Below are 27,308 nucleotides of genomic sequence, written 5' to 3'. Positions count from 1 at the left end.
GGATATGGGCAGTGGAATGGGTGCCTGGATTCTGGCTAGAGGTGGGGGATGGGGTAGAGTAGCACTGGAGTAGAGTAGGGATCTGGTGGCTGAGAGTGGAGGAACTGTCGGGGAACTTGGCAAGTTTAGGATGGTAGGTGCACTGGGTCAGGCTGGGGAGGAGGCCAGATGTGAGTTGTGGTATGAGAGTGGAAAGATGATGGGGGCCCAGAGTGGGCCTCCAGGCACTCTCTGTATCTTAGCTCCTCAGAAGCCTGAGGAAGGCTCACAAGCTCTGCACCCTATTACACTGCCACCTGGGATCAGAGACAAGAGAATCTTGGACAGAACAATTCATTCACAGGCTGACTGTATTCTGGAGTCCAAGTGGGAAGAGACCTTAGGGAGGGCAGAGCAGCAGCCTCTGGGAGCCAACAGAAATGTGCAGTGGGGTGGGAGAAAGACAGGGCCCTCCATCCCCTTCTCAGAATCCAGATGGAAAGGGGTGGGGGATAGTAAAAGGAGTTAGATGCGTGTGTGCACAGGTGGATGCCCACCTGTTCAGTGCCTATAAAGGGTGGAAAACAATGGAAGTTCCTGACAAGCTCTGTCTATGGTAACGGGAAGCCCTGGTACTGTGTTAGCCAGAGGAGAGACATTTTGCTGGAGGATGATGGCTCAGGGAAGACTTTCTAGTCTTGAAGGATTTAGCTAGTACTGGAGGAAAGTATGTTTCCATCAGAGGAAACAGTATGGGAGAAGGCAAAAATCTAAAATGATCTCCAACCTAAGAAATAAATGAAAGATTTCTTTCTTAAGGATTATGATATAAAGGGAGGCATCTACTGATGCCTATAGATGACATTTTTAAAGGTTTCCCCTTTAGATATGAACTCTTTATAGTCCCTCTTTATCTCTCCAGAGTACAGCACAGGGCCTGGTGCATACTAGGTTGAATGTTGATTGAATGAGTAATTGAGCTGTGTTTGTACTCCTGCCTCAATTTCCCCACTTACCCCCAAGAACTGTTGCGAGGATCAAAAATGATATTGTGGTTGAAAAGAACTTTTATAAACTATAAAGCATTGTACAAAAGAGAAAGGCCATTGACATTATTGTGCAGGTGTGTCCATGGTCACACCCATGGCTCTCTCTTTCCAGTCTGGTGAAAGAAGGAAGTGAACATTTATCAATCATCTATTGTATGCATGATAGAATGCACTGTGAACACCTGGTAGAGTGCCTGGCATTTAGGAGATGATCGATAAATAGTAGCTATTATGAAACCGTTTCTGTGACTTCAAGAGACCTTAGGAAATAGTGAGGAGGTGGGCTGGGCTGGTGGTGATGGGTTGGCAGTGGTGAATGGTCTGAAGAAAGGTTGAATTAGAAAAGTTAGTAGAATATGGCTTTAGGGAGGAGGATGCTTATAGTAGGGTGAGGTCCACATATGCCCACTGTTGCCTTATCCTCGCTGATAAATGTTACCAGCAGGAAGATGGAATTAAATTTACTGAGCACCTGCTGCATGTCACATACTGCCTAGATGCTTTACCAACATTGACTATAATCTCCCCAATAATGCTTGTTTTACGAATGAGGAAACTGTGTCTTAGTCATGTAAAATTTCTTGCCAAGGTCTCACAACTAATAAATGGTAGACCTGGAAACTGAATCTAATTTGTTTGATTTGGAACCCCAAGCTATTTCCACTATCCAGGATGATCTGGTAGAAGAAAACACGAAGCACACACACACAAAGAATTTTAAAGGGTTTATAAAGCACTCTCTGCTCTATACTGCTTTATATTCTATACTGGTTTTAATTCTTATAACAGTTTGCCGTCATTTGATTAACTCATTTTATAGATGAGGAAACTGAGGCCCCAGGTATGATCTGCCTAATGTTACACAACTACAGAGTGAGCCAGGGCTCAATCCAGGTCTCTGTGACTCAGTCTTGTGCTTTTTCCATCAAAAGAGAGGTCTATCCATTCACTTCTTCACTGCATGTATTGAGTTGATCGCTTCTTGCTGGATTTTAGGGCTCTCGTCCTCCTCTCCCTACGTTTTCCTAGCTGAGGTTGGCTTCTTCCTTAGGTGCTTATTTCTGCTGCCTATCAGACTGAAAGTGTTATTTGTTCTTCACAACCAACCCTGGACAGCCATTTCCTTCTTTCCCCCAGCCTGGGACCAGACATGAGTTCCCGGGTGGTCCTTGGGCTTTCATCTGTATTGCTCCTCATGGAAACAATGAGCTACCCAGCTCTGTCATTTGTGTGACTGTCACAAAAGAGAGGGAAGATCTGATTGATGCTTATCTCACAAGTGTGCTTCTGCCTGCACCACTGTGCAGTGACCTGTCTGTTTAGATCTGCCTTGGGCAGCTGCCTGCTGGGATACTTTTTACCTCTCTTCCAAATGTCTATGTGGCCCCTGCCCATCTCTTGAGAAGATCTCCTAAGGCAGGGGTCCCCAATCCCTGGGCCACAGACTGCTACCAGTCCACGGCCTGTTAGGAACCATGCCACACAGCAGGAGATGAGCAGCAGGCAAGCAAGTGAAGCTTCATCTGTATTTTCAGCTGCTCCCCAGTGCTAGCATCACCGCCTCAGCTCTACCTCAGATTGCCAGGCGTTAGATTCTCATAGAAGCACTAGTCCCTGGTGCCAAAAAGGTTGGGGACCACTGCCCTAAGGGGCTTATAATATGAAGGTACCTTTCGACTGAACCTCTCTGCCCTCTGCCTCTCCCTGTTCTCACACCACCTACTGGGAAAGCTACACTGTGTGAACATAAATGGATGTTGACAGTACAGTATGGAAAGTGCTAGGAAAGAGATGCTCAGGGTACTGGGGATCCTTCTTTACTAACTCTAAAATTGTTGCAGTTTTTATTTTCCCGAAGCTCAGTCTAATCTGGGAGTCATTAGATAACGGAAATTCTGGTCATGATGCTCCCACAGACTTGCTGTGTGACTTTGGACAAATCACTTTGCTTTGTGGAGACTCAGTTTTTGACCTATAGAATGAAGGGGAGTGGAACAGGCCAGGAATTGAAACTATTTTCTACTCTTGCTTCACTTCCCACTCTCACACCGATTAGACATAGCTAATAAAGGCAGGCACTTTTCCTGCAGATTCTACACGAGGCCACACGTATTTTTCTCCACACAGTGTACATATGAAGCACACTTACATACGTTCTCTTATTTAAAATTCCCAGCAGCCTTGCGAGGTAGGTAATATTATCATATCACAGATGAGGACGCTGAGGCTCAGAGTTTAAGTGACTTGCCCAAGTTCATACGTTGAGTTACTAAGAAAACTGGGACCAGAAACCAGCCTTTTTGTTATGTTAAAGCTGCCACTCAAAAATCCCTTCTAATTCCAGAAATCTAAGGGTATAAACAGCTGCATCAGAAAAATGAAGCAATAATACGACATTTACATCCATAGTCTGGCACGTGGCAAATGCTCAATACATGTTTATCGAAAGGAGTAACACGCCCTAAGGATTTACTATAGGTCCAGTGTTGACAGGGTGTAAGAATGGATACAACTCAGCTTATTCAAGAAGGAAAGGCAGACAGTTAATTGTAAAACCAGCTCAAATAATGGAGCCTAGATCAGGGAGAGGACAGTTGATCAATATTTGACTGCAGAAGTAAATTAAAAGGGCCAGTGAAATAATATTTATTAAGTACCACCCACGGGCCAGGAAACCATAACAGATTATTTACATATGGTAACTGCTCATTTTATTTGTGCCACAGCTCTGTGAAGCAGGTGATAGTTTCTCTATTATGACTTGCCCAAGAATTCAGCTGAGGAATAGAGCAGGGGTTTTGAACTTTCCCATAACACTGCACGGTACTAAATCTAGTCTCAATTGTTAGCTATGAGGCTTGGCCAAATCCTCTTAATTTCTGGCTCTCAGTTTCCTTCTTGATCAAATGAGAAAAATAAATTCTGTCCTTCCAATTTTATCTCCCACATTTATTTAAAGGATAAAAAAAGATAAAGGGCACGAAACTGAAATAAGGATTAGTCTGTGTTTCAGTAAAGTTACTCTTCGACCAGCAGTTCCACTGCTAGGATCTCTCCTAAGTAAATAAATAAGAATGTGAACAAATATTTATGTAAAGTAATGGTCACTACGGTTTAATTTATAATAATTAAGAAATGGAAAAATAAATGTATAACACTAAAGAGTTAGTCATATGACATGTCTATAGGATGGAATATAGCATAGTCAATTGAAATGATACTTATGAAGAGTTTTAAAGGTCTCAGTAAAATATTTATGATATAATGTTAAGTGAAAAGGAGCAGGATACAAAACTAATGAAAGTATGATCTTAATAATTAAAATATGCATAGAAGATATAGACTAGTATGTATAGTATGTTATCATTTATATGTAGATTAAAAGTACAAACAGACCTCTATGCTGATAGATGCAAAGACTATCTCTGAAATATATATAGATTTGTAACATGTTTGCCTCTGGGGAGCAGAACCAGAGACTAGGAATCAGGGGTAGAAGCAAGATTTACTTTTCACTGTAAACCTTTAGGTTTCACATTATTTATTTTTTTTTATGCTAAAAACTAAGAAAATAATGCAAACTGCAGATGGTGACAAAGTGGTACTTACAAGTAGTAAAAGTTTTTTAAAAATGTTTTCAATGTGTGTATTACCTTTTAGGTTAACAAATAATAATTTGTTATAGTTTAAAAATAGATGGCATTTCGTTGCATCCCAAAAATAAGGGAGGAATTACACTTAGAATGTTAATAATGGCAGTTGCTGGATGGATAGGATGTCTGGTAACTAAATTTTTCTTTTTTAAACTCTTATGTTTTACTTTTGTAATTTTTAAATTAGAAATATATACTTTCAAAGTAGAAATTTTCTCTTGTAAACAAAGATGTCTGGCAGCAGAGCAGAGGATAATGTGAAGTCATTGTGATTGCTTCCCTTGTTTTAGGTAGAAAAAAGTGTAATTCCATTGAATTGCCAATTCTTGAAACAGGCTCTGCCTTTTGTACCATGAAAACTGAAAAGTTAGGACTATGAGAGAGTTTATACACCCTCCCCTCCAATCTCACTTTCTTCTTCCATGTAAATGTTATGCCTCAGTCTCCAACGGTCCGGGGTATGTTCCACACCTACCTAGTGAGCCCTGTCATGGGGCAGATTGATACAAGGATGTGGCCCGGGGTCTCAGATAAAGGCTTGAGAGCTGGGAGAAAAGAGAAGGAAGAACAGAAGCCACCAGAGGCTAGTGGTGGCATATTTAAGGAGATATTATTAAAAGGCTGCTAATAATCCCACATATTTGTCTGACTTTTCTTCAAGAGAGCTTTAAACAGTCTACATTTGTCAGCTGCTTATCCTTACAGCTCACCAGAAAGGCCCATAGAGCTAAATCTATCAGTCTCTCTTTTCTTTTGGGGAAAAAAGTAGGAATTCCTAAAGGCAGTGACACCTGGGCATTATCTCATGTTAGGGTTGTCCTCACACGCTCCTGTGCCCACTCACCCAGCCCATCTGAGCACTTGATGCTGGGCACAAGAAGAGGTCGCAGGTGGAGAGTGTATCTGTGGCTGGTAAGAAGCAATTAAAGATTCAAATAAGACTATGGGACCAAGTGCTGGATTATGGAGTTCAGACCCAAAGTGTTTTAAAAAAGGAGAGGATGGTGGCCGGTCTGAGAGAGCTGGGGTCTCAGGGAAGGCCTGGCATGTAATAAATACTTGCTGAGTGAATGAATGAATGAATGAATGAGTGAGTGAACAAATAAACAGAGGATCTAAGCTTTGAAGGATTTAGAATAATAAGACTTATGTTCACAACTGTGTGGGATTTACCAGTTTATTAAGGTCTTACTCATTGTTATCTTGTTTGAGTCTCATAACAGCCCTGTGAGAAAAGCAGAACTAAAATTGTTCTCCCCATTTTCCAGATAATGAGTTTGGGTCCCAGAGTAATGACGTGACTCATATTAATTCGGCACACATTTACTGAGTGCTGATTATGTACTAGGACTTGTGCTAGAAGCTAGAGGTGTGGAAATGAAGTACATTAAGTCTCAGATGCTTGGCCTAAAGGAGGAGCTGGACTAGTAAACGTTTCTGAAATGATACAAGTGCCATTAGTGTGCTCTGGGAGCACAGGGGCAGGACTTCATTTAGATCTACAAGGATGAACAGGAGCTCATTAGGAGGAGATAAGTGTTATAGGCGGAAAGAAAGAATACATGCCTAAAGGGACAAAAGCAAGAAATAATGTGGCATATTTGGAGTAAAGCGTAATTTGGTATAACAGTAACACAGATTGGTAGGGAGAAGGCTTAGGGGAAGAGAAAGTTTAGAGAGTTTATGCTTTGGTTAGTTGGTTCTTTGTGAAGATGAACAGTTTGGGCTTGATCTTTAGAGCTGTGGGGAGCCATAAAAATTCTTGAAATGGGAATGATAGCCCTGTCCTGGACATTTATTGGAATGTTCATGTGTTTGCTGTTTTGGCTTTTTTTCCCCCAAAACTCAACTCAGGAGCTGCCTCATACAGAAGACTCCTTGACCATCATGCCTCCAAGTTGGATTAGGTGTTTCTTGTGGGCTTCCTCAGCTAAAGCTTCTCTGCTATCACTTATCTCCTGCTTATATATTCTATTCTGTGGCCACTCAGAAGTCAGATAGCATGTCTAATTTATATTTGTATTCCGCAGGCCCAGCACAGGGTTCGACCCAGACCAAGGTGCTCAGTAAATATTTGCTGAAGGAATAAATGGGAGGAGCTGGGTCCCACCCCAGTCCTGATACAACATTGGGACAGGTGCAGTGATAGAGTGATTCTTAGTAGTGTGTGTTTCCTCATTGATGCTGGGGTAGGGAATGAGTATGTGACTCTAGCAAGGTGACCATTAAAAAACACTGATGACTCAGGGTGACACTGGAAGTGTGTTTCTGAATGACCACAGGTCTCTCTTGCAGATGGCTTCCGTGACTGATGGTAAAGCTGGAGTCAAAGATGCTTCTGACCAGACTTTTGACTACATGTTCAAACTGCTCATCATTGGCAACAGCAGTGTTGGCAAAACCTCCTTCCTCTTCCGCTATGCTGATGACACCTTCACCCCAGCCTTTGTCAGCACAGTGGGCATTGACTTCAAGGTGAAGACAGTCTACCGTCATGAGAAACGAGTGAAGCTGCAGATCTGGGTGAGTCCTGGGCATCTTGGGCAGGAATGTCCTGAGAGGTGACTAGTGCACTGGTACAAAGCCTGCGAGGTGGAGCTAGTTTGAAACTTCTGGGTCTTATGGCATTAGGCACCAGTGCTGTTGCTGGTCTGGCTCCTGGTCTGCCCCCTTGCTGGTTTTATACAGGTTTGCTCTCCTCTGGGGGTTCAGGTAGTTCTGCTGCTTAAGAAGATCTATCCTGGCCTGTATGAATGAGTGACTAAGAATCTGGGCTTTGGAGTTAGAGACCTGGATTCAAATTCCAGTTCTGTCACTTATTAGACATGGAACCTTGACTATATTACTTAACATCTCTAGACAACCCTTTTCTCTTTGGAGATTATAACAGCATCTACATTATAGGGGCATGGGGTGCTTAGTTCCTGGAACATAGTGAATACGCAATAAATGTTAGCGACTGTCTCCATAATCTATCACTGCATAACAAATCACTTCAAAACTTGATGGCTTAAAACAACAGCAATAATTCATTCAGATGATCTATATAGAAATAGATCAGTTTCTACAGATCAAACATTTGGGAGTGACTTAGTTTCTGCCTTCTGGCCACTTATGAGGTTGCAGCCAGATGTCAGCTTGAGCTGCAGTCATCTGAAGCCTTGAGTGGGGCTGGAGGATCCCTTTCCAAGGTGGCTCTGTATTGGCTGTTACTAGCTGTCACGTGTCTGGTACTGGCTGTTGGCAAGAGACCTTCCCATGTGGTTCTCGCCACAGAGCTGCTTATGTGTCATCATGGCATGGCAGCTGGCTTCCCCCAGGGGGAGAGATCCAAGAAATCAAAGAGGAAGTGGCAATGTCTCTCATTACTTAGCCTTAGAGTATTTTGTTGGTCACTGATTCAATGTAGGAGGAAACTACACAAGAGGATGAATCCTGGGAGGTAAGGATCATTGGGAACCATCTTGGAAGCTGGCCACAGCTATTATTGGTATTTACCAGTGGTATTAATAAACCATAATCATATTTGAGATGATATAGCAACATGTAGATATATACTTTTTAATAATGAATTAGCACCAAGATTGAAAATTTTGAAAATCTGCAATTTAAAGTATTCAAAACATGTATTATTATCTGTGCATTCATCTTGTTAAATGTACATTAATACATCATACATATATCTTATTGGTATAGTCTATATATAGCATTTTTCTTTTTACAAGTTATTTCCATATATTAATATTATCTCACAAGTAACTCCATGAGGCGGATATTATTTTAATACACTCCTATTTTACAAGAGAAAAAATTCAAACTCAGAGAGTAATTAACTTGCCCTAGGTTGACCACACAGGTATAAAGTGGGATTCCAGCTCAGATGTTCCGATTCTAAATTATGTTCCTTTTTTCTCTACACTGTAGAGAGGCACATTAGGCCTTATAGAGCCCATATTTTCATGTATGATAATGCTAAGTATTAACATAGAGAAATAAAAGTTTATTTTGCTCATTGAATCTCTATTAAAAGCATTGAGGAATCATAACTCATTAGAAATGCGAGAAGCTGTACATTTTCACTGGTTCTAGAAGCGTGGTCTCCAGATCAACAGCATTGTTATCACTTGGGAATTTGTTAGAGATGCACATTCTCAAGACCCTCCTCAGTCCCACTGCACCTGAAATTCTGGAGTGTGGCCTAGCAATCTGTGTTATAACAAGTCTTCCAGGTGGTTTGGAGGCAGGCTAAAATGAAAGAATCACTGATCTAGTTTAACTACCTCATGGTAAGAACCAATAATCACTTATTAAGTACCTATTATGCAGCCAATGCACAAAAGGGGTGAGAACACAGGGTATTTGGGGGCATGTGAGCAATACCTTGAACAAGGCTGTGAAAGAACAGGGAGGGGTTGCTGAGAGAGAAATTTTCTGGAGAGGCTATCAGGCAGAAGCTTGGGGGTCAGGGAAACCTTGCACAACAATACAGAAGGTTCTTGCCATGCGCCAGAGGGTACATGGCTGATGATTTTCTTGGGAGCTGAAGAAACTATAGAGTTTATTTTTTATCTATGAAGATAAAATAAATGTTTACTGATATTTACTGTATGAATTGACACAGATGTCTTCATCTGATCTCCACATCAGTTGGTCACATAACCTACATTCAAAAAATCTTCAGGTCAGAAGAGACATTTTCCCCTTCTAAGGGGTTGGCAGTGGTGTCTTCTTCACTCTTTTATTCATTTTCAGCCCTTGTGAGCTGTTGCAGTTTTCCCGTACCTGGTTAAGTAGATTTATTGATTATACTACCTAATTTTAACTAACTGAACCCTCACAATGGATATGAGAATTTAAAAGAGTCTGGCAACGAAGCCTCTGATTGAAGAGTGTAGCACGAATGAGCACAGAAAATGGCTGAACTGATGGTTCTCTGACTCCTAGCACAAGTTCATTGTCAGCCATGTTTTGAGGTAAAACCAATGACAATCTAGGTAGATCTGACACAGTCAATCACATTGCTTTTGCTAAAAAAGTTAGCAAAGGGTTTTTGCGTGCATGTGTGTGTGTATGTGCTTTTCTGTACCAAAAAAAGTTTTCTGTATTGTTCATAAAGACACTAAAATGTAAACATTTAAATATTGTTTGTCATTTTTATGTATTTTAACATCTTTATATATAAAAGTAGACATATATGTATATATAACCTAAGGACATATATAAATATATGCCTACATTTTTCTTACTTAACATGAGTATAAATTTGGAGAGCACTACCATAGATATTAGGGAGCCATCGAAGGGTTTTAAAAGATCAGATTTGCATTTTAGAAAAATCTCTGGTTTCAGTTTAGCAAGTAAATGGAAGTGAGGCAAAGAAACCAGTGGTTTGGGTAAGTTATAAGGGCCCAAGCCTCATGTATTAATCTGCTTGAGATACCATAACAAAATACCACAGACTAGATGGCTTAAACAAAACAGAAATTAATTTTCTCACAGCTCTGAAGACTTAAATCCAAGATCAAGGTGGCAGCAGGGTTGATGTCTGGCAAGAGCACTCCTCTTGGGTTGCAAACCCCTGCCTTCTTGCTGTGCACTCACATGGCCTTTCCTTGGTGTGTACACATGGAGAGAGAGTGGGCGAGTTCTCTGGTGTCTCTTCTTAAAAGTATACTAATCCTATCAGATAAGAGCCCCAACCCTTATGACCTCAATTAACCTTAAAGACTTCCTTAGAGCCCCCATCACCAAATATAGCCACACAGGGGTTAGGGCTTCAACACATGAATTTGGGGACACAAATATTCAGTATGTAACACTATGACAATGACAAAATGACTTTAGGGATGGAAATGAGGAGAGAGATTTGAGATAGATTTAAGACTAGAATTTACAAAATTTGATGATCAAGTAATTGTACAGGGAGAGGGAGGAGCACTTATCTACTCATATATATTTACTTTCATATAAGTTCTGGGATTTTTTTTTTAAAGCTATGCGAGCTTTGGTAAATCACTTCACTTCTATGAATAGATAATATCTTCAACTATAAAAGTCTCACAGGTTTGTAGAGGGGCATGGCTACATGTGATACATAGTCTTATGCCTGGCACATATTAGGAATACAATAAGTTAGGTTCTTTCCTTTCTCTGCTTGTGATTCACATGCAAATGGTGACTGGGACTCCCAAGGCTTCCCACCTGTGGTTGCAGGAGTGCTGGAACAGCATCCAGGGACTCACTAGCACAGTTTGAAGTGTTCAGTTAAATTTCTCCAGCTCATTTGATCTCTCCCAGGGAATTTCAGAAGACCATTGTCAGGATGGAAGGTGGAGAGGGAAGAAGAGGAAGATATGAGCATCGCTGAGCAGGACCATCCACAAAAGGAGTTTCTGTCACTTCTGAGGAATGTTAGATGATGAGCACATTGGTAGTGCCTTATTCCCTGGAGTCCCTTGCCACATAGGTTCCTGAGAGCCCTTTCTGTTTCCTGGGAGGTTAATTATTGTGGATCAGAGAAGAGGATCTTCCTGGAGAGGTGGGGGTAGGGAAGAAGTCTCATTAATAGAGAGTGAGAGACGCACAGATGTGAAGGGAGGGAGACCTGAAAGCTCCACAACAACAGACCTGACTAGAGGCCACTCGCTGCTTGGCGCTGGTTGCCAAGCAACCCCTGGAGACCTGTGGGAAGAGATGAGCTATAGTGGGCCTTTCACTACCTCCACGTGGGGCCCATTGCAGGGACTATTGGGTCTTGTGCTGGTCAAGGGAAGAATCCCAGGGTCTATGGGAGGACTGAGCTGACCATGGACTTTGGAGTCCTGGGTCCAGTCTTGGCTCTGCCCTGCAGCCATTGTGTGATCTGGAGTGACCCTTCCCCTCCATAGGCCTACCTATCAAATGGAGAAAATAATTCTTGCTTTTCTTACCTCATGGGCTGTTGTGAAGATCAAGTTAGGAAGTGGAAAGGAAAGCCCAAGGAAAGCTATGAAGCCTTCAGTAGATCATGACTACAGATATTGTCAGCTATGAGAATTCATCCTGTATGTGCTTTAAATCATTCTTCGTGTCTTTTATACCTTTCCCTTGATCCAGGGAGGTAGTTATCTCCTTAATGTGTGGTTAAGGTCAGAGATGTCAAGTTACTTGTGTGGAGCCAAACAGTAAACTTCATTCTTTCATTCATTCTAGAGATATTTATCTGATGCTCTCTCCATATCAGACATCATGCTAGCTGTGGGGAAATGCCCTTCCTGCTGTCATGGAGTGTACACTCTAGTTGGGAAGTATGTGAATAAAAAATGTCTGATTTCATCTGTGGTAAGGGCCCTGCAGGAAAAGAATAGACTTGTTTCTAACCCAGGCACTGGGACTCAGAGCTCAGGAATCACTGTGACTTAGGTGTCATCTCTGGGCTTGCAGCTGGAGTTCAGGCTCAACACTATTCATAATGTAAAAAGCTAGCTTAGCTGATGACCTTCACCACATCAGCTCACCCCAGGCCCGGTCCCTGACAGGGGATGTGCTAGCAGGAATCTCCATTGTGGAAAGACAGAAACTTCTCACTCCCACAAGTGAGGCTTTTTTGGTGTCCTGCGTGTCAAGAAGACTTTATTTATTTTATGTTATTTATATATTTTTTACAGTAGAAAAGAAAAGTTTTATCAGAAGGGAAAGTACACTTCCAGATGTGGAAGCAAGCCTGAGCAAGAGAAGTGTGGCTCAAAAGGCCAGAAGACTTTAAAGACAGTAGTGTCCCATGTGTCCGGGGTTACTAGTATAAAGACTTGGAAATGAACCGGCTGGCCTGTCCAGAATTCTTTTATTGAGGGTTCAAGAACTCTGTGTTTTGTGAAGGATTTATAAACCACAGTCTTTGCTCTTGGGCCAGTCCTGGAGTCATTGTTCTCCTTCCTTTTTTATTTTCTCTTCAGCTCCCTGCTCTGAAGCCATCGGTCACTATGGTGCTTATATGTACCTCCATTATTCTATTTGTTTTGCTGTGTTGGTGATGATTTTTTTAAAAATAATGTGTATAAAGCATCAACATAGTGCCTGGCACAGAGTAAATACTCAACATATAGTAATTTTTATTAAGCTTCTACGGAGATCAAGAAATGATACTCCTTTTCTTCCCCACTTAAGTTTGGAATCAATTGAGAGATAAATGCAGGAGTCAGGGAGATGGAGAGTAATGTGACAGCCTTATTACTAATAAAAGCTAGGATGAAGCACATGGCCCAAGTCTTCAAGGCAGTGGATCTTGCTAATACTTTACGTTGGAGTCAGATAGACATTCAAACCCAATCACAGGCCAGCATGGGTCGCTAGCTGCAATTAGCCCATCCAGCATGCACCCAGAGTCAAAGTCTATGTCACCCAGACTTACTAATTCTTCATGCTGAAAGCATCCCACCCGCATGTGTAGTAGAAGTCTCCATGGACAGTCTTCCTCACGGAAAGGGAAAGGAAGTGTCCCTCTGCCAACAGCTCTTTTTATAATTGAAAAGATAGACAGAAGTAGCATTAACTCCAAAGGGAGGTTGCACAGAATGATGACACTTGGGAAAATAGGAGTCTTAAGAGATTTCTTGAGAATTTTGAATTCCACAGTGATAAGAGTGATTCCCTATGTACCCAGGAGCTGAGAATAACAAGACTAGGTTAGATAGAGACAGTCAGTTAGGTTCACTTACTAGCCGACGACCTTATTCCCACACAGCAGCCCTGATGAAATTTTAGGTTATCACATGGCTTTGGAGTCACTTATAAATATTAAAACTAACAGATATTTAATCTGGGAATGTCAAAGACCTATATTTTGGGGCTAGTATTATAAGCGTACAGTAAAATGTAATGAAGCTTAGGAATGTAGGAAAGATAATTATATCAGAAACTTAGACTAAGGAGGATTGTGGCTCTTGAGCAGTCATTTAACAAATATTTATTATGCCAGACATCGGGGATAGAGAAATTCATATGAATATGACACCTTCTCTACTCTCCAGGAACTGGTGAGACCAAATTTACCTCTAACTCCAAAAGTGAAATAAAATGAGTAGCACAGTTTTCTTGTTCTGGTTAAGGAAGCAAACTAGAACATTAACAGAGATTGACTTTTTCCTAGACTATGAGAATTTATAATAACGGATTATTGTATGAGATCGGGCAGCTGACTAATGGGCATATTAGTCAGCTGCCCGATCTCATACAATATTAGTTTCCTATTGCTGCTCTTACAAGTCACCACAAACTTAGTGGCTTAAAACAACATATATTTATTATCTTACAATTCTGGTGGTCAGAAGTTCAAAATAGGTCTCACTGGGCCAAAAAAAAGAGTGTTGGAGGGCTGCATTCCTTCTGGAGGCTCTCTGAGAGAATCTGTTGATCAAGTTGCCTTTTCCAGCTTCTAGAGGCCCCCTGTATTCCTTTTCTTGGGGCCCCTTCTTCCGTCTTCAAAGCCAGAGGTATAACATCTTCCAACCTCTCTCTGACCTTCCCACTTTTCTCTTATAAGGATCCTTGTAATTATCTCAGACTCACACGAATGATCCAGGATAATCTTCCCATCTCAAAACCTTTTGCCAGGCAAGGTAACATATTCACAAATCCTGGGGATTAAGATGTTGATATGTTCGGGAAGCCATTATTCTGACTACCACAGCATCTGTTAATAACATGGAAAATATCTAATATAAATCACCCCTAGCCTCAAGTTCCCGATCCTCTGGTTATAACCCCCTCTGCTAAGTGCCTGAAATCAGTACTGTTTGTGTTTTAGGCTTACGCTGCCCACTGAGAATGCCTGTCACCTCGTTAGGTGCCAGTGAGCCTATGAATTTAGAGCTCATCACAGAGGCTGAGGTAGAGAGAGAGATCTGAACTTTACTAAGGGCCCATCACTAAATCTCCTAATATGTTCCAATGCTGCTTCTGCCACCTTCAAGAAGGTGAAATCTGGCCACCTGAACATAAACTGAGTCTCTCAACAGAGGGACTGACTGAGGGGCAGCACAGAAGAGGCTGGAGACCGAAAAGGGACACTGGGGCTCTGACAGGTCTCTATGGCTCCAGGAATATGGAGACAGTTCCTGAATACCATGTTCCATATTCAGCTCTTATGATAATCAGAACTGATTTTCCTAAGCAGCAAGTTTCCTGGTGTGGCTGCAGAGACACGTGGACACTTGCATCTCTCCGATGTTTATAGGAGCCAGCTGCTAGAGGAGGTTTGATCTGATCTCTAAGATCACAACAAAGACTATGGGAAGTCAAATCAGAATGGCAGGCAGTAGCCTGATTGTGTAATTTGCAAATGTCTTAACTGATTATTCAAGGAGCCTCCGTTCTTTAGGGCCACCAGTCCCTTCCCTCCACCGACATTGGTGTGGAAGAAAAGGAAATAACCTACGGGCCATTTGCAGATTCATTAATTCAATAAACATGTGTCATGGGCCTATTATGTGCCAGGCACTGTCATAAGAGGGCGAATAAACAGCTATAATATAATATAAATGACATAATAAAGGGATGAAGAAAGTGCTGTAGGAATACAGAGAAAGGAGCTGCCACCTCTGCTTGGGAAAGTTATTTTAGGCTTCACAAAGGAAGGGGACACTTGAGCTGGGTCTTGGAAAATAAATAAGAATATTTTAGGTTAATGTTGGGGGAAATCTTTATAAGCAGACAAAAAGACATTTGCAAAAGCATGATTGCTTTCAAGGACCGATTATGTGCCTGGCTGTGGTAGGCTGTGTAGGGATTGGTAAGACTCAGGAGCACTCAGTGTAGCAAGAGAGATATAACATGTACACAAATATAGATGATGCTACAGACATGAATGATGTCTTGAGAGAGGTACAGAAAATTTTAAGGGAGTTCAGAGAAGAAGTGCTCCCTCTCAGCTTGAAATATCAGGGAGGGCACCTTAGAGGAGGTGGCTTTATGGTAATGAGGGTTGTCTCCAGCAGATAATAACATCTTTAGAGGTGGGGCTGTCCATCTCATTCATCTCTCTAGCTTTGTGGTATAGGCCTACCTCCGATTTTTGATGCAGCAGCAGAGCGCTGACATTCCTGGCAATGATTTACATGTTCGGGAAGCAATGCAGGCTGTGGTTAGAACCATAGATAGCCTTTGGAGTGAGCCCAGACCTGTGGTCCAAACCTATTTCTGCCATTGTCACTTTGTTCAGTCTCATTATCTCCTTGTGCTTCACTTTCTTCTTTCTAAAATAAGGATAATTTTAGTAACAACCACATAGTTATTGTTGAGAGAATGAGATACGATAATGCTTAACCTAGTGCCTGGTACACAGTAAAATGATCACTAATTGGTAGCCTTTATTATTATTAACTCTTGTTATTCTTCTCAGGTGTTGACTTGTGGAAACAAGGAGTCTGGATGTGATTGATCTGAGCTAGACTTTGTATCCTTTTAAGGAACTGATGCACATTCACCTGAATTCTCTCTCTGAGTTGAGAGCTCAGGTTGGTGGCTAAATTTGTAATTTGCAAATGAATTAACCAGCAATCCTCATAGACTATTCAAGGAGTCTCTACTCTTTGGGGCCACCAACTTCTTCCCATCACCTGAATTGGCGTGGAAGAAAAGGAAATAACCTACAAAAAAGGAAATATTTTCCTTTCTCCCTCCCCCCTGTCCTGATGGTACATGCAATTTAATTGGGGAGATAAAACAAATGAGAAAACTATAAAGAGCTAAAATGTGTGGTGGCGAGTGAATGAAGTGGAAGTTTAAAAGAATTCAGTACTGGGTAGAGTTGATAAGAAAGGCCTCTGGGAAGGGAGGCGAGAAGCACTGCAGGATGGGGAAGCGGGGTATAATGGAGACAGACATTCCAAGCCAGGGGGTCAACATTACCTGAGGTGGGGGGCAGACATTAAGGGAGGCAGGGTGAACTATAGTGTGCTTTGTGCAATGTTCCTCTTGTGAAGTGACTGAGCTCCTCCCACTTTTCCCAGTCACAGCTCCTGCCTCTGCCCCATATACCATGTGCTGTAGCCATTCTGGCCACAGCAAACTTCTATGTGTTTATTTATTTATTCATTCATTCAGCAATAGTTACATTGTATGCACCAAACATTCTTCTAGGTGCTACAGATACAGCAGTGAAAGTAACAGACAAAATCCCCTATCCCATATTCTCCTAGACTGATGATAAACAAGTAAAATATATAATGTGTTCTACGATGATAAATACTCTGGAGAAAAAATAGCACGATAGGGGATAGGACGTGAGGGGTGTTTATAAATTTAATCGGGGTGTTCAAGGTAAACTTTACTGAGCAGGGGATGGATTTTTGAGTAAAACTCTGAGGGAGTTGTAGGATATTTGGAGGAAGCGTGTTCCAGGCAGAAGGAACAGCAAGTGCAGAAGCACTGAGGCAGGGGTATGCCTGGCATGATCCAGGGAGAGTAGGAGGCCGGCGCAGCTGCAGCGTGGGAAGACGGCTCAGAGATGAGGCTAGAGTGTCCGTAGGAGGACCAGACTGTGTAGAGCCCTGGAGACCTTTGTAAAGGCTTTTGGATTTTTTAAAAAACAACTTTATTGAAATGTAATGGTACATATTTAATGTATACAATTTGATGAGTTTGGACATATGCAAACACTCGTGAAACCATTACCACAATCAAGATAATAGATATATTCATCACCTCCACAAGTTACCTTGTGTCTCCTTCTCCTCCCCCCGCCTCACCCCCTTTTTTTGGTGGTAGGAAACTTAACATGGGATTTATCCTGTTAACAAATTTTTAAGTGCACAATACAGTATTGTTAACTATGGGCACTGCGTTGCACAGCAGATCTCTAGAACTTATTCATCTTGCATGACCGAAACTTAGTGTCAATTGAACAACTGATATAAACATTTTTTTTTCCCCCTAGCCCCTGGAAACCACTGTTTTAGTCTTTGCTTCTGAGTTTGTCTATTTTAGATATCTCGTATAAATAGAAGCATTGCCCTTTTGTGATTGGCTTATTTAACTTACCATAGTGTCCTCCGGGTTCATCCATATGTTTGAAAATTACAGAATTTTCTTCATTTTAAAGGCTGAATGTATTTCATTGTGTGTATATATCACATTTTCTTTATTCAGTCATCTATCAATGGACATTTGGGTCGTTTCTATATCTTCACTATTGTGAATATGATGCAATGAACTTGGGAGTGAAGATATCTCTTTGAGATCTTGATTTAAATTCTTATGACTATATACTCAGAAATGGGATTGCTGGATCATATGGTAGTTCTATCAAAGGACTTGAATAGACATTTCTCCAAAGAAGATATATAAATGGCCAGCAGGTATGGGCCTCAAGGAATACGTTCCAAGACTCCCAGTGGATGCCTGATAGTACCAAACCCTATATACACTGTTTTTTCCATACATACCTATGATAAAGTGTAATTTATAAATTAGGTATAGTAAGAGATTAACAACAATAACTAATAATAAAATAGAACAATTATAATAATACACTGTAATAAGAAGTGTGCAAATATGGTCCTTTTCTCTCCCTCTTTCTCTCTCTCGCTTTCTCTCTAATAACCAATTTGATAACCAAGGCTGCTACTAAGTGACTAACAGGCAGGTAGTATATACAGTGTGGATACACTGGACAAAGGGATGATTCATATCCCAGGTGGGAGAGAGAGGGATGGCGAGAGATATCATCACGCTACTCAGAATGGCACGCACTTTAAAACATATGAATTGTTTATTTATGCAATTTTCCTTTTAATATTTTGGGACTATAGTTGACCTCAGGTAACTGAAACTGTGGAAAGAAAAGCCGCAGATTAAGGGGGGACTACTATATATGAAAAAATGCTCAGCATCACTAATCATCAAATAAATGCCAAACAAAACCATGAGATATCACCTCACACGTTAGAATGGCTATTATAAAAAATAACAAAAGATAGTGCTTGTGAGGATGTGGAAAAATTGGAACCCTTGTACATTGTTGGTGGGAATGTAAAATGTACAACCACTATGGAAAACAGTATGGTAAGTCCTTAAAAATTTTTAAAAGACTTTGAGTTTTAGTCAGAATGAGATGGGTGGGTTTTGAGCAGTGGAATTAAATGATCTGACTTACATTTTTAAAAATATTTTATTTTTAGATAATTTTAGATTTATTGAAACTTTGCAGTGATAGTACAGAGTTCCCATATATCCTTCACCTAGTTTCCCTAGTATTAACATCTTATATAACCATAGTACATTTGTCAAAACTAAGGAATTAAAATTGGTACATTATTATTAACTAAACTATAGACTTTATTCGAATTTTACTAGTTTTTCAACTAATGTCCTTTTACTGTTCCAGGATGCAATCCATGTTGGATTTAATAATATATTTTTTAAAATTGAGATATGCATATATCATAAAATCCCCCCTTTTAAAGTGATTTTTAGTATTCACAAAATTGTGCATCCATCACTAATTTCAGAACATTTTAGTGACTTACATTTTAATATTTAATAGGATTGCTCTGAGGCAAGATTATGCCTGTTTCAAGAATAGATGATAAACAGGCAAAGGACAGAAGCAGGAGAGATCAGCTAGGATTTGTAATTATCCAGGCAGGGAATGATGTTGGCTTGAAGTAGGGTGGTGGTAGTGGTGGTAGCGAAGGTGGTCAGTTTCTGTGTATACGTTGAAAATAGTGGTGGCAGAATTTGCTGATGAATTGGATGTGGGGAGAGAAGGAAGGGGAAGAGTCGAGAATGAGGCTGAGGGTTTGGGCTGAGCTACTGACAGAGATAGGGAAGACTGCAGGGAGAGCAGGAATTTGGGAGACAATTGGGGGCTGAGTTATGCTGAGATGCCTGTTAGATAACCAAGTAGAACTATAGAATAAATGAGTCTGCAGTTCAAGGTAGAGGCCCTGACTGGAGATATAAATTAGCAAGTCATCAGTATTTAGGTGGCATTTAAAACTATGAAGTCAAAAGAGATCAACAAGGGAGGGAAAGAAGATAAAAGTTCTAAGGATGGAGCCCAGTGACATTTCAGCCTAAAATGTTGGGAAGATAAGGATCAGCAAAGGAGAATGGAAGGGGAAAGTGTGGTGTCTTTGCAGCCAAATAGAGTTTTACACAGGAAGGAGAGATCAACTGTGTCAAATGCTACTGCTAGGTCATGAATATGAGGGCTGAGAATTGACCACGGGGTTTAGCAACATGGAGTTCATTGGCAACCTGATACGAGCTGTTTTGGTGGAATAGTGGGGATGAAAGCCTAGTAAGAGTTGGAGAAGAGAAATCGGAGACATCAAGTATACATGGCATTTTCAAGGCTTTTTACTTTTAGGAAAAGGAGGCAAATGGGTGGTAGCTGAATGTGAAGGGGGAAGAGAAAAGAAGTTTGTTTTTTGTTGTTGTTTTTTTTTTTTATGATAGAAGTAGCAGCATGTTTGTGCGCTGATGGAATAATCCAATAGAGATCAACAAACCAAGCAACCGACAAAGAAACAAAAACACAAAACTGATGCTATAGGAAGAAGAGGAGAATTGCTGGGACAATATCCTTAGTTGGTGAGAGGGAATGGGATCATAAGCAGAGGGTGAGCCCTTGCTGGGAGCACAGAGCGTGTGTCCACATTATCCAGGGAGAGGGAGAGGGCATGGGCACAGGTGTGGCTAGGGGCTACATGTACTGGTAGGGATGCTCTTGGATATAAGTTTCTGAAGGAAGCAAGGTCACCAGCTAAGAGTGAGGATGAGGGAAGAAGTAAGAGGAGAATGTTGTCTAGGAAGGTGGGAGAGTAAATACGAGAGAAATAAAATTCGATTGCTGATTAAAGTTCCACTTGAAATTAGCAATCATAAATTTAAATTTATGAATTCATGAATCTGAAGCATGGTTATGTGTTTTTCTCCAACTGTGTTCTGTTCTGTGGATACAGTTACAGAATAGGCAGATAGTTGGCTTTAATGAGTGTTGTTTTGCTGAGTGAGTGTGACAAAGCAAAAGAGGGCCAAGGGAGCCAGGGGTGTTGTAGGGAAGCCACTGTCATAATTGACCAGAGAATTCAAGCTGGGCAGAGAGAGAAGTGAGGATACAACGGGGAATGGACAGTGAAAAGATGGTAGGGGTTGAAGACTGTTGAGACTGGAAATTTAGAAGGAATGAGCTGGGAAGATCATAGAGATCTGAGAGTAAGGGGCTTGAAATTATTATTGGCAATGACAGGGTGCAGAGTACGATTGTGAGAGTGAGTGCCTGAGGTAGGGTCAGAGATCAACACCACTGGAGGAGAGGAGTTTGAGGAAATGAGAGCCTGAGATGTAGGAAGGTTCATCTGTGTGGATATTGAATCACTAGGAATTATGGAGAAGGTAACAGTGAATCAGGAGCTGTTCACTGGTCAGCAGAGGGATATGCGGGTGGCATAATTTCATGATGTGAGAGTCAAAGCTGGAGGTGTTTTGTTTTTTGAAGGAAGGAAGGAGAATGATCTGGAAGCAGGGGTGAGGCGCACATGCAACACGTATCCCACCTCCTGGCCCAGTGATTCAAAGGTGGTGAGAGAGGAAGCAACCATCAATTTGGAGGCTTTAGGGGAAGCCATGTCCTCAGGGGGAGCCAGGTTTCACTTAAGCAAGGAGGTGAAGAAAACATCCAGAAGAGAGGCTGAGGAAAAAGATTTTTTTTGATGCCTGAGTTTTAGAAGGCCCAAGGAAAGCTTTCAGTGGGGAGAGGAGGAGATAGGATTAGAAGAAATGATGTACAGAGCTGCGTGAGAATCAGAGTCCAGGGATGAGGATGGCCTGGGAAACTTGGGCATCTTGCCATGATTAAGATGAATAAAGGGATAAAGGTGCAACAAAACAAATGATAACACAGATAGATGGCCTCGAGGTAGGCAGTGGTTGTGTGGGGGACTCGGGAAGAGGAGTAAGGGCCTTCCTTCCTCTTGATCTCTGCTTTTAGAGGCCCAGAGGCTGATGAAGGTGTCATTCTTACTCTGAATGCCTGGTGCCCCTCTTGATTTTACATATCAATAATTAGCGTAGCAACTGCCAATTATGAAAAATGTCTTCACCTCTAAAATGGGGTTGATAATATCTCCCATAGGGTTGGTATGAGCTGACAGTGGCTTGCTCAGTGCTTTTATCAACTCATTTCATCCTCACAGCAACCCTGTGAGCTAGGTGTTATTATTATCACTATTTTCTAGATAAGTAAACCGAGGTCCAGAGAAGTTAGGTATCTTCCTCGAGTTCACCCAGATAGTAAGGGGCAGAGTCTAGATTTGAACTGAGAGCCATCGGACTTCAAAACCTATGTATGCTCCATGCCCTATAGCTCTCCCTCTTTGTAATATTATCACATAGGTAAGAACTTGGGTGCTTAGAAAGTACTCAGTGGATGGTGAAAATGTTAAAAGTTATAATTTATTGGACAGCAACTATACATTGTGCATGTGCTTTACATTACATGCATTTTTTGTCTATTTTAATCCTCACAACTATTCTACAAAGAAAAGATGAGGAAAGTAAGACTCAGAAGTTAAGAAACTTGGCCAAATCTTACCAAGACTAGTAAATAGCACAGCTGAGATTCAAAATTAGGGCTGTCTGCTGCCACAGCTTGTGTTTTGTTCACAACCAACTGCCTTCCCCAGTCTTCCCACTGCCCTGTGATACCCCATAGGTGGCTGAGAGTCAATGTCACAGCTAAAATTTGGAGCCTCCAAGCAAACACATTCAGAAAATGATGGGTTATCTATTGCAAACTATCTCCTGTTTGCTTTCCAGCTCTCCTCCCTTTCTGCTAGCCTTCCTCTCTCTCCACCCTACTACAGCTTCACAGGTGATTAATGGGCATCCCAGGTTGTGTGACACTGATATGTAGGTATGTAATTAAGTGACTTGGCACTTAATATAGTGGTCTGTAAGGAGCTGCTGCATGTTCTGGCACAGTGTGAGATGAGGGGTAGGGGCCTGATTCGTTTAGCTGTTGTATAAGTAGAATGAGCACATGGCACCAGCAGTGTGACAATTAACAATGTTTCTAAACCACAGCTTCCTCAGCTGTTTTAAAATAGGAATAATATTTATAATATTATAATAATATTTATACACAGTAAAGATTAAATGAAATAATAAAAGGAAAGGAACTAGCACGGTGCCTGTAACACATTAAGTGCTTGATAAATTATCTTAAAGTTACAAAGTGAGTGGTCAAGCCAGATAAGTTCATGAGTGTTCTACTGTGTGGTACTGTTGTGACTGATCTTGGTTACAACCACTTTTACGATTGTGAGCCATGGAGTTTACAAAGTAGAGAAATTAGATATGATTCGTGGCCCTTTTACCCCCATTTTCAGTGGGTGGAGAGAGCAGCAGTGCTCTGCCCCTGAAGATGCCCAGTTGCCTTCAAAGGTGGGAGATTCTTCTAGTTTATTTGGATCCTGTCCGATGTGTTGCTAAGGGCAGAGGTGGGAGTAGAGGAGGCCAGTCCACTGAGGATTTATCATTTCTTTCTTTTGCAAACTCCCCCTTCCCCCACACCATTGCCCCACACCTTGGGTTGCCAGGTGACAGCTGGAAACTTATTCTCTCTGTACTCCTGTGCTTCTCACTTTCCTCTGTGAAGTCTGTCGACTTTGTGCTAATGATGCAGAGGCTCTGAGCTCAGGCCCAGGGGTGGAGGTAGAAGAGAGGGAAGCTGGATGGGAGCTCACATCCAAAGGGATGCCATGTTCCCTCTCCTGAGTACCCTGTGAGCTCAGCTCTCCCTTCTGTCACTTTTCTACCTCAGATTCCTATTATCTCCCCCTTTAGACTGTAGCAGCAGCCCAAATGGATCTCCCTGCCCTCGGTCTTGTTCCCTCCGCATGCTCTCTGATCACTGTCACTCCACTGCTTAAAACCCAGCGAGGGCTTATTATTGATACCCAATATATATATTTTTTTGCCTTCCCAGCTCCGTCTTTAGTCACTCACCCTTCAGGCAGTCCATGCTCCACCCATGTGTTCTCCAAACCCCTGATCTAAACACGGTATGCACTTAAAACAACAACAACAAATGAACAAACAAACAAACAAAAAACCTTTATATTTTAGAACAGTTTTTGATTTATAGAAAATTGCAAAGAGGGTACAGAGAGTTCTCATTTATCCCCACACCCAGTTTCTCCTATTCTTACCATCTTACATTAGTGTAGTGCCTTTGTTCTAATTAACCAGTATTGATAATCATTATAGTTTATTCATATTTCTTTAGATTTTACATAATGACCCTTTTCTTTTACAGGAGCTCATCCAGGATACCATATTACATTCAATTGTCATGGCTCCTTAGGCTCCACTTGGCTGTGACAGTTAGGATGTACCTTTTTGCTTCTTGCTTTCTTTTCCCTCTAGGGATTACCCCTCCTTCCCATTTTCCACCAGCAAACTTTCATTTGACTTTAAACAGTTCAAGTATAACCTCCTCTGAGAAACCTTTCCTGAGCCACCTCTCCCCAAGCCTTTACTTCCCCCACTTACTAGCTGTGTTGAAATATCAGGAACTTATCTGTCTTCCTCCCAGATTGCAAGCTCCCCAAGGGCAGGGCCCAGGGCTGATTCCTAGCCACAGTTCCATTGCCCAGCACTGGCCTGGCAAAGAGTACGCATTCAGTAGAGGTCGTCAAAACAAAAGGGAACGTTCAGGCCATGGCTTTACACCTCTCAAAGTCAAGGCCAGCTATTCTTCCTGCACCTGGAATGTGACCCTCCTCTCAGGTTCAGAGCAAGTTTTGCCTCCTCCAAGAACCTCCTCTGATCAGTTCTGCCCCTCAGTGGCGGGGAGGTCTGAGGCTCCTCTTGAGTTCTCTGTAGAGAGGGCACACTGCTTTTTTACTTTCCTCTCAGCCATGTGGATACCAGTTCTGTCAGGTCATCTGATACCTTCGTGATCTCATTTGATCCTGAAACGAAGTCTTTTCATCCTCATGATACACACGAGGATACTGATGCCCAGAGAGAAAAAGTGTACTTTACCAGAGTCACACAGCTTGTAAATGGGTTAAGTGAGACTTGAACCCAGTCTTTTGTGATTCATTCCCAAGCCTGGGCTCCTCCCACTGGACCACACTGTTTCTGCATATAAAAAGAGAGACCTAACCAGAAACAACAATTAAGAGTTGTACTGGAGCCATCCCAGTACATCCCAGCCTCTTCCACAGGGACTATTTTAAATAGGGCTCCAGGCTGTACCCATAGCACCATATACTGGCTGAAACCTTCTGTTTCTTCAGCTAGGACTTGGTAGAAAGAGATAAGGGAAGTGAGAGAGAAGAGGAAGAGTGAACAGAGAAAATCAGAGGTGATTCTAAAGTTGGACATTTTAAGGAGAGAAGATGCTCCCTGGGGATACTCTCCTCCCCCGTCAATGTGTTGCTGTGTCAAACTGAGCCCAAAGGCTGGCCTGGAAATTTACCACCAGCTGAGACATAATTAGCCCTTTAATTTCCTTCCAGCGGAAATTTGCTCAGGCAGTTATCAGTCCTGCTCTCTTGGGCTCCTCCTTCTTTGCGATTTCCTACACCTCCAGCTCCCCCAGAAATCTGAGGCCTGTCCTGGGTGTGGCATCGAGGGAAGAACAGCAGTTATTGAGGGCAAGCTGTAAATTGAATGAACATGACTAATGTTTATACAGAGCTTTACAGCTGCCCAAGCACTGTCACATTTTATCTCATTTTATCCTGCCAACAATACTGAGAAAAGGATATTATTATCAACCCCATTTTGTAGCTGATGACTCGGCTTAGAAAGTCAGATGAATGTTCCAAGGTCACATGCCAGGAAGTGGCAGAGCTGGAATTTGAACTCAGATTTTACTTGACCCTAAAATCCATACTTATACTGCTGCCCTTCAACAGCACCCATTCATTAAATGCTTACAGTGTTTAATTGACACACAATTGCTGAAGGGACACTAAAATTAAGAGGATGATGAGAGTGAGGATTTTAGGAGGTTTCTTAGAGGAGGTAATCCAACCCTTAAGATGGGGACGAAAGTGAATGTCAAGATACAGAACTTTTTAAAAAAATACATTTTTGTCTTGTCCCCAAAGGGATTTAAAGTTGCAGAGAAAGATAGAATGAGAGACTTCATTTTTCCCCCAGTGTAGTTCTGACTCTAGCCTGATTCCCCACCTCACCCCAGATATGCTACTCCACATTACCTTTCAGAAGTTTAGTCAATCCTAAAAAACAAAACACAAAACAAACAAAAAACAAAACCGGAGGAGTTTATAGTCTAGTGGAGGAGATAAATAACTTGGCAATTCAAAAAGTATTTCATTAGAGAAAGAGTAGAATAGGGTTAAGAAGAGTGTGAGGTCAGACTGTCTAGTTCAGATCTTTACCAGCTATAAGACCTTAGGCAAGTATTTAATTTCTGAGTCCCAGTAACACTTCATCTGCAAAATGGGTATGATAATGGAACCATTCTCAGAAAGTTGTAAGGATTAGCACAGTGCCAGCCACACTGTACGTCTCAACAAACTTTTGTCTGTGGATATTGGGGAAAATGTGAATCAGAGAGGAAGAAGCATTTGAGCTGAATTCTGATTGGTTAAGTAGTGACTGATTCAGCAGTACAGGGGATCAGGTTGTTCCAGGGAACAGCATGAGCAAAGCACTGAGACTTTCAGGACACAATGTTTGGGACCTGGGGAGTAGCCAAGGGTGGTGAGAACCTGGGGAGAAAGAATTGGAGGAATGGCATGAGTTTGAGGCAGTGAAACTGTTAGTTTAGAAAACCATGGATAAGTTGAGCACCCTAGCATCCTGGAAGACAATATAGCACAGGGATCAAACTCCTAGCTTCAATATTAGCTAACTTGGCCAAGTACTTCACTTCTCTGTGCCTCAGTTTCTTTTTCCAGCCTACTTCAAATGGCTGGTTGTGAGGACTGGTGAAGTAATGCATGAAAGACACCTGTTACAGTGCCTGATACTCAGTACTCAATTCATGTTAGCAATTATTATTATTACTATTTATCCTGACTCCTTAGAGCTAGAAGGTGTGGTAAAAATGATCTAGTCCAATATTCCTATTTTAAAGATGGAAAAGCCCAGAGTGGAGGGTATTCATAAGCCCCAAAAGCAAGTTAGCAGTAGAATTAAATCATATCCAGGCCTCCTGACCCAGCCCATGTCATGTGGCTCCCAAACTATTGTCAGGCTGCCTCTGACAGGTTCTCCTCCCTTTTCAGATGATTGTCTCCCCTCCCTGGTAAATAAATTTCAAGGCATTTGCTTTGTGGAGCTGAGTGTTTATTCTATTTTTGGAACACTCTGGCACCTGTATGCAAATGAGCCTCAGGGGACTTGTCTGCTATGGTGACTCAGCCAACTCCTGAAAGAAAGGAGCTATGAGACCAAAGGGAAAGTACAGCCTAGGGCAGGATGGAGGTCCTGGACTATCTTTCTAGTTAAGTCCCAGAAGGCCTGAGGTGTTCCTTCTGATCTATTACCTGCCCTGTAAGTGTTAACTCCTTGTGTTTGGAAATGAGTTCATAAGTAGGTCCTTCGGCCAGGCTCCAAGTTGAAGCTTTAGGCTTTAGAATGTCAAGTAAGAAGGTGCTGT

General features: G+C 41.7%; 1 protein-coding gene across 2 annotated transcripts in view; it reads left to right on the top strand.

Moving 5' to 3' along the window:
• Positions 1 to 27,308, top strand: part of RAB3B (RAB3B, member RAS oncogene family) — a 61,618-nt gene that overhangs the window by 3,813 nt on the left and 30,497 nt on the right. Inside the window, exon 2 of one of the 2 annotated variants that reach the window (XM_039886080.1) lies at positions 6,977 to 7,204. In XM_039886080.1, the coding sequence (XP_039742014.1) occupies positions 6,977 to 7,204 (228 nt within the window). Of the gene's footprint in view, positions 1 to 6,807; positions 7,205 to 27,308 lie in introns of those variants that run through there. The other variant, XM_039886073.1, reaches the window with a different exon arrangement.

This window comes from Pteropus medius, unplaced genomic scaffold (genome assembly GCF_902729225.1).
Source record: "Pteropus medius unplaced genomic scaffold, Ma_sr-lr_union100, whole genome shotgun sequence".
NCBI classification, from domain to species: domain Eukaryota; kingdom Metazoa; phylum Chordata; class Mammalia; order Chiroptera; family Pteropodidae; genus Pteropus; species Pteropus medius.
The sequence above is the reverse complement of the archived record's forward strand: the minus strand, read 5'-3'. Positions and strand labels throughout refer to the sequence as shown.